The following is a 12,281-nucleotide window of genomic DNA, read 5'->3' on the forward strand; positions in this document are numbered from 1 at the left end:
CTAACTCCCCCATAGAGAGTGAATCCAGTACGGCAAGATTTCCGATTTCCCTCTCCAACTCCCCCCAATGTCAACAGATGTGGTCGGGATTTGAAATAAGAGCTCTGAGACATGAGTTCCTTCAAAGTATTAAATGTCATTAAGATCCGGTCACCTGTTCTTAAGTTAAAAATACCTCAACTTTTCTAATTTTCCAAATTAACACCCCCCCCCCCAGCTCCTCCAAAGAGAACGGATCCATTCTAATTATATCAATTACGTATATAAACTTGTGCTTATTTGTCCCATCAACTTTCATCCCGAACTCTCCACTCTAAGCGTTTTCCAAGATTTCTGTTTCCCCCCTCCAACCCCCACGACCTGGATCCGATTCGAGTTGAAAATGGAGCATCTGAAGCATACGATCCTTCTTTATATCAAGTTTCATTAAGGTCCGATCACCTACTCGTAAGATAAAGATACCCCAATTTTCACGTTTTCCGACAATTCCGGTTTCCCCCCTCCAACACGCCCCAATGTCACAGGATCTGGTCGGAATTTAAAATAAGAGCTCTAAAGCACAAGATCCTTCTAAATATCAAATTTAATTTAGATATGATGACCCGTTCGTAAGTTAAAAATACCTCATTTTTTCTAATTTTTCTGAATTAGTCCCCCCTCCCAAACTCCACCAAAGACAGCGGGTCCGGTTCGGTTATTTCAGTCACGTGTCTTGGACTTGTTATTATTCTTCCCATCCAGTTTCATCTTTATCTCTCCGCTTTAAGTATTTTCTAAGATTTACGATTCCCCCCCCCCCAACTACCCCCTCCCAATGACGCTGGATCCGGTCTGGATTTAAAATAAGAGATCTGAGTTACGAGATCCTTCTAAATATGAAGTTCATTAAGATCCGATCACTCCTTCGTAAGTTAAAAATACTTCATTTTTTCTAATTTTTCAGAATCAAAACTCCCCCCAACTCCCCCAAATAGAGCGGATTCGTTCCGATTATATCAATCACGTATCTAGGACTTCTGCTTATTTTTCCCACCAAGTTTCATCCCGATCTCTCCACTCTAAGCGTTTTCCAAGATTTAAGGTCCCGCCCTCCAACTCCCCCCAGTGTCACCGGATCCGGTCGTGATTTTAAATAAGAGCTCTGAGACATAATATCCTTCTAAATATCAAATCTAATTGAGATTCGATCACCCGTTCGTCAGGTAAAAATACCTCATTTTTTCTAATTTTTCAGAATTAACCCTCCCCCCAACCACCCCAAAGAGAGCTGATCCGTTCCGGTTATGTCAATCACGTATCTAAGACTTGTGATTATTTTTCCCACCAAGTTTTTCCCAAGCGTTTACCAAAATATTAGGTCACCCCCCAACTCCCCCAATGTCACCGGATCAGATCGGGATTTAAAAAAGAGTTCTGAAACACGACATACTTCCAAACTTCAGATTTCATTAAGATCCGATCACTCCTTCGTAAGTTAAAATACCTCATTTTTTCTAATTTTTCAGAATTAACCCTCCCCCAACTCCCCCAAACAGAGAAGATCCATTCCGGTTATGTCAATCACGTATCTAGGACTTCTGCTTATTTTTCCCTCCAAGTTTCATCCTGATCCCTCCACTCTAAGCGTTTTCCAAGATTTTAGGTTCCCGCCTCCAACTCCCCCCAATGTCACCAGATGGACTCTGAGACACGATATCCTTCTAAACATCAAATTTCATTAAGATCCCATCACCCATTCGTAAGTTAAAAAATACTTCATTTTTTCTATTTTTTCCGAATTAACCGGCTCCCCACTCCCCGCCAGATGGTCAAATCGAGAAAACGACTATTCCTAATTTAACCTGGTCCGGTCTATGATACGCCTGCCAGATTTCATCGTCCTAGCTTACCTGGAAGTGCCTAAAGTAGCAAAACCGGGACCGACAGACCCACAGACAGACCGACAGAATTTGCGATCGCTATGTCACTTGGTTAATACCAATTGCCAGAAAAAGATGATTACGAGGGGATAATCGTGCATACGCCCACCTTTAAAACTATTGTTCGTATCTCTTAACTTTGGATTAAGCGTCTATTGTAACCACCTAAGTTACACACAAGAAATACAATTTGACCTTGATATATCTAGTAAAAACATTTTAGACAAGTAAAAACAAAGTGAAAACATTTTAAATATATTTGTTTTCAATAAAGTGCAAATTACGTTCTGGTCTTGAGAAGGCATGGGGGTTGTCAGCCCTTCTCATGTTAATTTTTGCTCGTTTTGAGTTTGACTTGCTTAGTAAATAAAAAATTATTAGAACTTTAGCGAATATATACCAGTGTATGTTTACTAAACTGACAATCCACAGCCATTGTTTTTAGTAAAGTGCAAATTATTTTCTGGTCTTGAGAAGGTATGGGGGTTGTCAAAGACATAATTTCTAGACCTTTCAACTACACTGAACAAAATGGCTATCTCAAAATTTTGATTAGATGTGTTTTGGGAATTGATGGACATGGGGGGGAGTCGCCCTTCAATCACTTTTGACTAATAAAAAAATCACCAGCCCTTTCAATTTCCAATCGAATGAGCCTTTATCGAAGTTTCTACGACAAAAAAATGGCCATCTCAAAATTTCTATAAGATGCATTACGGGAAAATAGGAAGTTTTGAGGGTTGGGGGTTATTCATAACTTACATTGCCCTGAGGGCTGTGGGGGGATTTCATCCTCAAAGGCATAATTTTCGGTCCTTTCAAATACATTGAACAAAATGGCTATCTCAAAATTACGATTGGATGTGTTACGAGGGAAATGGTGGGCGAGAGAGGGGGGTTAGTTGCCCTCCAATAACTTCCGACTATTAAAAAGGGCAATGGCCCTTTCAACTTCCAATGGAATGAACTGCTTTCAAAGTTTATACAACAGAAAATGACCATCTCGAAATTACTACCAGATGCATATCGGTAAAATAAGAGGTGTGGTGGAAGGTATCCACCCTCCGGTCACTCTGAGTCATAAAAAGGGCACTAGAATTTCTGATTACGAATCCAATGAGCTCCTTCCAAAGTTTATACGATCACCCTTTCTATACAGACCTTATAGGCCCCCAGGGCATAACGTACAACTCTTGCCCTTAGGACTGGGGGGGGGTGCCAACCTGAGAGACATAATTTTCGGACCTTTCAATTACATTGAACAAAATGACTATCTCAAAATTTTATTGGATGTGTTTGGGGAAATAGTGGACGTTGGAGGGGGGTTAGTTGCCCTCCAATCACTTTCGATTATTAGAAAGGGCACTGGCCCTCTGAATTTTCAATCGAAGGAGCTGTTATCGAAGTTTATACGACAACAAATGGCCATCTTAAAATTGAAATCAGAAACATTTCGGGAAAACACGAGGTGTCGGGGGGGGGGGGGGTGTATCCACCCTCCGATCACTCTCAATCTGGAAAAGAGCTCTAGAAATCTTGACGATAAACCCAATAAGCCCCCTCCAAAGGTTATACGGTCACCCTTTCTATATATACCTTATATGCCCCCAGGACGTAACTTACAACCCTTGCCCTGAAGGCTGTGGAGATCGTAATCCTCAGAGACATTATTTTCAGACCTTTCAATTGCGTTGAACAAAATGGCTATCTCACGATTTTTATTTGATGTGTTTGGGAAAATGGTGGGAGTGGAAGGGCACTAGCTCTTTCAATTTCCAACCAAATGAGCTGTTTTCGAACTTTCTTCGACAACATATTGCCATCTCAAAATTTGTTATCAGATGCGTTTCGGGAGAATACGAGGTGTGGGGGTGGGTATCCACCCTTTGATCACTTTGAATCTTAAAAAGGGCACTTCCGAAGTTTACATAACCATCCTTTCTATATAAACCTTATATCCCCATAGGGCATAACTTACAACCCTTGCCCTGAGGGCTCTGGGGGGGTCATCTTTAAAGACATTATTTCTGAATCTTTTAATTACGTTGAGCAAAATGGCCATCTAAAAATTTTGATCGGATTGGTCTGGGGAAAAGGTGGGCGTGGGGGAGGGGTTAGTTGCCCTCCAATCACTTTCGGCTATTAAAAAGGGCACTAACTCTTTCAATTTCCAATCGAAAGAGCACTTTTTGAAGTTTCTAAGACAACAAATGGCCATATTAAAATTTCTATCATATTAAAATTTCTATCAGATGCATTTCGGAAAATATGAGGTGTGTGGGGGCGGGTGCCACCCTCCGATCACTCTGGATCTTAAAAATTGCACTAGAACTTTTGATTATCACTCCGAAGATCCCCCTTCGAGGTTTATACGATCATCCTTTCTATATATACCTTATATGCCCCTAGGGTGTAACTTACAACACTTGCTCTGAGGGCTGTAGGGGGATTGTCACCCAAGACATAATTTCCGTTTCTTTCAATTATGTTGAACAAAATGGCTATCTCAAAATTTTGATTGGATATGTTTGAGGAAATGGTGGGCTTGGGAGGGGGGTTAGTTGCCCTCCAATCATTCTCTACTATTAAAAAGACCACTAGACCTTTCAATTTTCAGTTGAATTAGCTCTTTTCGAAGCTTTTACGATAACAAATCGCCACCTCAGAATTTCTATCAGCTACATTCCAGAAAAATACGAGGTGTTGGAGGGGTAAATACCCTTTGATCACTCTGAATCTGAAAAAGAGCGCTAGAAAATATGATTTCCAATCCAATGAGCACATTCCGAAGTTTCTACTATCACATATTCTATACAAACTTTATATGCCCCCAGGGCAAAACTTACAACCCTTGCCCTGAGGGCTGTGGGGGGTAGTCATCCTCAAGGATATAATTTCCGAATCTTTTAACTCTATTGAATAAAATGGCTATCTCAAAATTTTGATTGGCTGTGTTTGTGGAAATACTTGGTATAAGAGGGGGTTAATTGTCCTCCAATCACATTCGACAATTTCCAGGCGAATGAGCCCTTTTCGAAGTTTCTACGACAACTCCTTTGATACAAAGTGCCCTGGTCTAAACAAAAAAAAAACTTTGTGCCCACATCGCTCTTTATTTAGGCAGCATGATACGTGTACCCGTATACGAAAAAACATTACAAATACTTGGATCTGTGTTTTCTACAGAACGGTGCGTCAATTTTCTGTGTCATTCTCATACAATTAATTCACATAACAAACCTTAGCTTGCATTTCGACCTTTCCAGGTCATCGCTGAAATGACCTATTTTTCAATGCTGCATATGGAAATATAAAGCGACAGTCGAAAGGAAATCAACTCACGGAATTGTCCGATGTTCCTTCAAAGGCTCCTTCCTCACAGAACCGAAGGCCAAAGTAATCCCTTTCAATTAAATCCAAATGATCAAAGACAACATTAAGTAAATCCATGCCTTTGGCGTTTCTCTGTAAATGGAGAACAAATATTATTGAAAATAAGCCTCAGTTTCTTTAGAACACTGAAACTGATAGAGACTTAATTTTATTTTGTCTCTGAAGACCTTGAATTGTTCTTGAAAACTTAGAAAGGTATGGGAGAGATATCTGGAAACGTATCCAAGTAAGGTCAGGACTGAGAGTTATTTTCCAGAAACTCTTAAAAATGAACAGAAGGATACGTTCGAATTTTTTTCAGGAGGGGGGAAGGTATACAAAAATTCTTCTTTGAAGCTTCCTGTTATTCCAGTTTGTAAGTATTTTTAGCCTTGCAACGGAAAGGAATTAAAAATTGAACAAGTCCTCCTTAAAATGTATAAATTGTCGGGTACTGTATAAAAGTACTTCTTTGTATACTGTCATTTTACAACAAAATCCTGTTTGTCAAATTAAAATATTATACAGGTTTTACTATGTTTACTTATAGATAAACTATGTAGTCTCAAAAGCAATTATTTTGACTTAGATGTTTTTTTTTTTTTTTTTTTTTTTTAATACAATCTTATCTGACGGCACTTAAAATAAAACACTTTGATTGTATTTTCTGGGAAATAGAAGACCTTGCTCTTATTTAAATTCCTCTAGGTTCTGTACGTCATGTCTTATGTTAAAATATATAAATGTTATAAACGTATAAATGTTAAAATTGTGTTTTTTTTAAATTGTGTTTTTTCCAAAAAAAATCTGTCAGCCAAACAAAAACTGTTATACAAGTTTTGTTATGTTTTTAGTTAAGGAAAGACAGTGCATTTTAAAAGTTATTTATTTTTTATTTAAATGATTCTACTAAATACAATCTCATCTGACAGCACCTAAAACAAAACATTTTGATTGTCTATTAAATTTTCTGAAAATAGAATTTTTCTAAAGATTGATAGAAATTTTCTGAAAACAGATATTTTGATTCTGTCAAATACAATCTTATGAGACAGCACCACCTAAAATGAAAAATTTTAACTATCTATTAAATTTCCTGAAAATAGATGTTTTAATTCTGTAAATTGAATTGAATTTATTTATAACCCGTTATAATGCACATGAAAAAGGAGTATAATGTGAATAAAAGAAAAGAGGAAAAAGGAAATGACCTAAAAAACTAAACGACACTTGATCTTACTTAAAAACAATTAAAACATTAAAAGCAAAAGCAAAACATTCATTGTATCAAAATAGCGCCCCATGGGTGCCGACCAATTAAACTATTACAAGCTTCTATGCTTTTTCTGATAGAAGCATTCGGGTCTATGATGCCGTATCTTTTAATAACCCAGGAGTTGCTTGACCATGGCAAGCAGATATTTGGTATACCGAAAATAGATTCGCCAAAGCTCCCTCGTCTCAGTTATCGTAAACGTACGCCAAAAAGGTGCAAGGTACAGGAAATTCGGGAGTGCAGAAACATTGTAAAGTTTAGCTAGCAGTTTGCGGTTGAGTCGAAGTTTGTTTGTTACCAAGCTTCCGTATGTAGTTGCTGTTCGACGCTGCAAATGAAGGATTAAGAGCCTTGTAGTTGCTTTAAGAGTGTCACCAATAGGAAGCCCTAAATGCTTCATTTGTGATTTTGGGCAAACCGGCGCGCCGTCTAGATTAACAGTAAATCCTGCTCAAGTTTCATCCCAGTTGAACAGAACCACGTCCGATTTTTCTCTATTGAATGTAACGTTAATCTTAGCATATTCTTTACTTAAAATAGCAAAATTTCTTTCGAACGACTGTACTGTTCGACTGGGGTTAAAAATATCAGCTGCATAAGCGATAAGCGACACATCAATCCCTTCTAAAATGCACGAAGTAACTGCGCTGGATTGTAAATACAATCTTATGTGACAGTACCTAAAATAAAACATTTTGATTGTCAATTAAATTTTCTGAAAATAGAACATCTTGCGCCTATTTAAATTCCTCTAGGTTTTATATGTCAATCTCTAAGAATTAAAGTATCAGGGGCAGTGAAAATTTAAGTTTATTGTTTGAATTAAAGAAAAAACATAAGTTTTTTTGACTGAAAGTAAGGAGTGACATTAAAACTTAAAACGAACAGAAATTATTCCGGAAATGAAAGGGGCTGTCCCCTCGTTAATGCCCCGTGCTTTACGCTAAAGTGTTTTATTGTTCTAAAAAGTAGAGTTGTGAGAAAGAGTCAAACTTTAGCGTGAAGAGCGGGGCGTTGAGAAGGGGACAGCCCCTTTCATATACAGAATGATTTCTGTTCGTTTTAAGCTCTAATGTCATTCCTTACTTTAAGCTGAAAAAACTAGTTTTTTTTATAAAATTTCTGAACGTTTTTGAATTGAAAAATGAAAATGAAAAATGCAGATTTTAATTTTGGCTCACCGTACATGAATAATTAAAACGAAATTTGCATATTAATTTTATTTTATTTTTGGTTAAAAGGCTATCTCAAAGTTTTGATCGGACGATTTATGAGAAAAAAGGGGCAGGGGAGGAGGCATAGTCACCCTCCAATTTTTTCGGTAACTTAAAAATGCCACAAGAACTTTTAATTTCATTTGCGAACTTTTTTATTAGTAATAGATATGCGCAACTTATGAATTAACTTACGTAACGAACTTCTATATTCGTATATTTTTATTACGCATATAAGGGGGTTCACGCCCTCGTCAATACCTCACTCTTTACAATAAAGTTCGAATTTTGTTCCAATTCTTTAAGAATGACCACTGAATCACAAAGGCCGTTTAATTATAATAAATATCTCTTTTGAAACTACTAACAATACTTTAGCGTAGAGAGCAAGGTATTGAGGAGGGGACGAACCCCCACATATATGTAATAATTTCTGTTTGTTTTAAGATTTAATGTTGCTCCTTACTTTCAGTTGAAAAAACTTGTTTTTTTATTTAATTTCTCATTATTTTTTAAATAATGCTCGAAAATCCAGCACCCCTTTCAGGGATATTTTCTTCCCCCATGATGAATTCCTCCATTGAGAGACCCTCTCACGTACCCCCGACCCTCATCAGAAAAAAAAACCTGAAAATGTTAGTATACTTCGTCAATAACCAATACTATACGTAAACAATGGGCAAAGTTCATAACTTACAGCCCTTCCCCCGGAGACTGTGGGGGATTAAGTCATCCTCAAAGATATATTTATTAAATTTCCGACTATGCTGAACAAAATGGCTATCTCAAAATTTTGATCCGGTAACTTTGGGAAAAAATGAGCGTGGGAGGGGGCCTAGTTGCCCTCCAAATTTTTTTGGTCACTAAAAAAGGCCACTAGAACTTTAAATTTCCGTTAGAATGAGCCCTCTCGCGACATTCTAGGACCACTGGGTCGATACGATCACCCCTGAAAAAAAAACGCGCATCCGTGATCTTTCTTCTGGCAAAAAATACCAAATTCCACATTTTTGCAGACAGGAGCTTGTAATCTCTACAGTAGGGTTTTCTGATACATTTAATCTGATGGTGTGATTTTCATTAAGATTCTATAACTTTTAGGGGGTGTTTCCCTCTATTTCTCAAATATCGAAAATATTCTCAGACTCGTATCTTTTGAAGGGTAAGACTAAACTTGATGAAACTTACATATCTAAAATCAGCATGAAAATCCGATTCTTTTGATGTAAACACTGACATCAAAATTCCGTTTTTTAGAGATTCGGTTACTATTGAACCAGGTCGCTGATTAAGCAAGTGGACACGAACACAACCATATGTCACAGGCAGGCAATAGTGCTACCCAAGTAAATCGCGAAGTGAGCTCCCTGTTTTTTTTACCAAGCCACTTTGAATTGGAGGATTTGTCGTAGAAGCTTCGGAGTGGGCTCATTCGATTAGAAATTAAATGTTCTAGTGCCGCTTTTAAGAGTTAAAAGTTACTGGAGGGCATTGAACAACTCGCTGCCCCCTATTATCCCAAAGACATGGACACAAATTTTTAGATGGTCATTTTGTTCAGCAAAGTTGAAAGCTCCAATGACGATACTTCTGGGGTGAAAAACCCCACTCCCGCTGCCCACGAGGCAAGGGATGTAAGTTATGCAATTCCCGATTGTTTATATATGGTACGTTTGGCTGGAAAAAGGGAGATACTGGACCCCTGGTGAAGAAAAAAGCTAAGACATTAAGACGAAGCTTTCAGTGAATGGTGAGAGAAGATTTAACCTAAATCAAAACACGTTATGTGAATACAGGTTTTCAAAAGGACGTAACTCAGGGATGGCTTCGGGTATTAATTTGGAACTTTCAGGGAGTGATGAGGGAGTGACACGCAGCAAAACCACTGCTACTACTACTTCTTCTAGTGCGGCTACTACCAGGCCTAAGGGTATTAAGATGGAAATTTCAGGGAATGTTTAGGGGAAGTTAAACTAAATTAAAACACACTTTGTGCATGCATGCTACTAAAAGGGCGTATCAGCAACATCTCAGGAAGTTTAGAAAATTAGATTGAAACTTTCAGGACATGTTGGGGGGTGTTGAACAAACCAAAAGGCACTATACCCATGATACTGTTACTACTTTTACTGCTAGTCTACTACTTCTACTAAGGATATTAAGGTGAAACTTTCTGGGAATGTTGGATTGATCAAAACACACTACGTGTATACAGTTTGTCCAAAGGTAGTATTGGCAATATCTTATTAAGATTAAATTTTCAGGTCATTTTGTGGGCTAGTTGAACTAAAAAAAAGGCACTATGTCCATGCTACTAATACTTAACACCATAAAACACTATGTGCATGCTGGTTATCAAAAGGGCATACCCTTAATGTCACAAGAACGGCTTAAAGTATTAAGTTGAAACTAATAGAGCGTGTTGAGGGGATGTTGAACAAACCAAGCGGCACTCTGTGAATACTACTGCTGCTATCACTACTACTGCTCCCGCTGATCCTACTACTACTCCTACTGCTACTTGTGCCATATTTCTTTAGGCTATGGGTATTAAGGCAAAACTTCCAGGGAATAGTTAGTGCTGTGTTCAACTATAACAAAACACACTATGTGCATGCAGGTTGTCAAAAGGGCGTATCAGGAATGTTCCAGGAACGACTTGGAGCATTAAACTGCAGTTTTCAGAGCATTTTGAGGAGGATATTGAACAAAACTGAAAAATAATATGTACATACGGGTTATCGAGGAGGTGTTTCAGCAATAGCCCAGCAACGTCTTAGGGCATTGAGCTAAACCTTTCAGGGCTTCTAATATTACTATCACTTTTGCAACTACTTCCACTACTACTACTACAATTACTGAACCAGACAACAACCTTGAAAACCTTGTAGTACGTCAATGTTTTTGGAGTCAGTGTCTGGTATAGAAATTACTAGAATTGCTATGGGATTAAAAATTTCATCGTCATCTGCCCCTGAAAATATTTCTACTAAGAAAATAAATTCGCATTTCCTTCTACCATTTCTCCCTTAAGGAAACTTATTAACCCCTCCTTTCAGCATAGAAGATTCCCAAATACTCTCAAGCGCTAGTGATCATACTATATCTGAATGTGCCCCCAAATGACTGCTAACTATCGGCCAGTATTTCTGTTATCTATCTTTAACAAAATTTTTGAGAAGGCGTTGCTTTCTCGTCTTAAGATTTGTCTTACTTCAAGAGATCTTTTCAGGATTTTGAACTGGATCTTTCTAGAAATCATTCAACCGAGCAAGCTTGAGCATTTCTGTTGAAGTATCTTCATTCTGGACTAGACTACTCGATTCCTGTTTTTTTATTCTTGGATACACGTAAAACAGTTGATTCGTTAATGAACAGTGTTCTTCTCTCGAAGCTTTCTTATTTTGGCCTAAACCGTAGTCCTTTCTTTGTTTTAAGTCTTACTCTGCTGGAAAAACGATCTCTACTGGTCAACTTTTCTGCTCGCCTTCAAAAGTTGATCAGGGTGTCACACAAGGGTCGATTCAAGGATCATTATTGCTTTTAGTTAATGCAAATGACCTTCAGATACTATGCACTAGATTCCGTTTTTTTTTACTACAAATCTACATGAGGGTCTAACATGTCTATGATATTTTCAGGTTATAATTGGACTTGATAATTTAGTTTCTGTCGAAAATTGCATTTTATTTTAATGTTTCAATCATTGTTTTTGAAGTAGGAAATTTAAATCATTAACACTGTTGTTTTCTAAGTCATCCTAAAGTCTAAGTCATCTAAGTCATCTAAAGTCATCTAAGTCATCTAAGTCATCTAACTCATCCTAAGTCATCCTATACTTTCCTGAGACCACAAACATGGCTTGCATTATTTGTATTATCATGTTGCTTTTGCTGACAATAGCACCCTTGTTACTTCTCGGAGAACGTAGGCAGAAGCTCACAAAAAGCCAGAGAACATGTTCAAAAGAATTTAATTTGGTTTCGTTCTAACACTCCTACCCTAAATGTTTATAAGTCCAGTTCTTTAGTTGTTTTCTTTTTTTGTCGTGTATTTCGTGTTTGTTCTGAACTATCAAAAATTCAGCAGTCCAAAGGCTCTATTGGTAGGTCAAAGGACGGTCATATCTGTTTCTTAGACAACCTTCTTGATGAAAATTAATCTTTTAAACATCATAATGATTACAACGAAGGTATGTAGAAGCATTGTTATTCTTAGAAAGCTCAAACATATTTTTCCTTGGCCAGTTTTGAGAATCCTCTTTCACAGTTTAATTCAAGTGCATATTTCTTATTGCCCAGTTATATGGATGTCTACTTTTCCTTTGTTTTTCTTAAACCGCTTTCTAACGCTTATAATAAAGCCATAACTATACACCTTTCAGCCGCTAAACCGTTACTAGATGTTGAAATTAGAAAAGTAATTTCGACGCTAAGTGTTGAGGATAGGGATGTCTTTAAAAGCCTGATGGTGTCACTATTTCCAGGCCTTATGTTTGAC

General features: G+C 37.6%; 1 protein-coding gene across 1 annotated transcript in view; it reads right to left on the reverse strand.

Annotated features, from left to right (window-relative positions):
* The window catches only part of LOC136027649 (tyrosine-protein phosphatase non-receptor type 4-like), a 195,024-nt gene that overhangs the window by 159,161 nt on the left and 23,582 nt on the right, over positions 1–12,281 (reverse strand). The window contains exon 3 of the mRNA XM_065705076.1: positions 5,262–5,384. Within this exon, the coding sequence (XP_065561148.1) occupies positions 5,262–5,384 (123 nt within the window). The remainder of the gene's footprint in view (positions 1–5,261; positions 5,385–12,281) is intronic.

This window comes from Artemia franciscana, chromosome 5 (genome assembly GCF_032884065.1).
Source record: "Artemia franciscana chromosome 5, ASM3288406v1, whole genome shotgun sequence".
In the NCBI taxonomy this organism is placed as follows: domain Eukaryota; kingdom Metazoa; phylum Arthropoda; class Branchiopoda; order Anostraca; family Artemiidae; genus Artemia; species Artemia franciscana.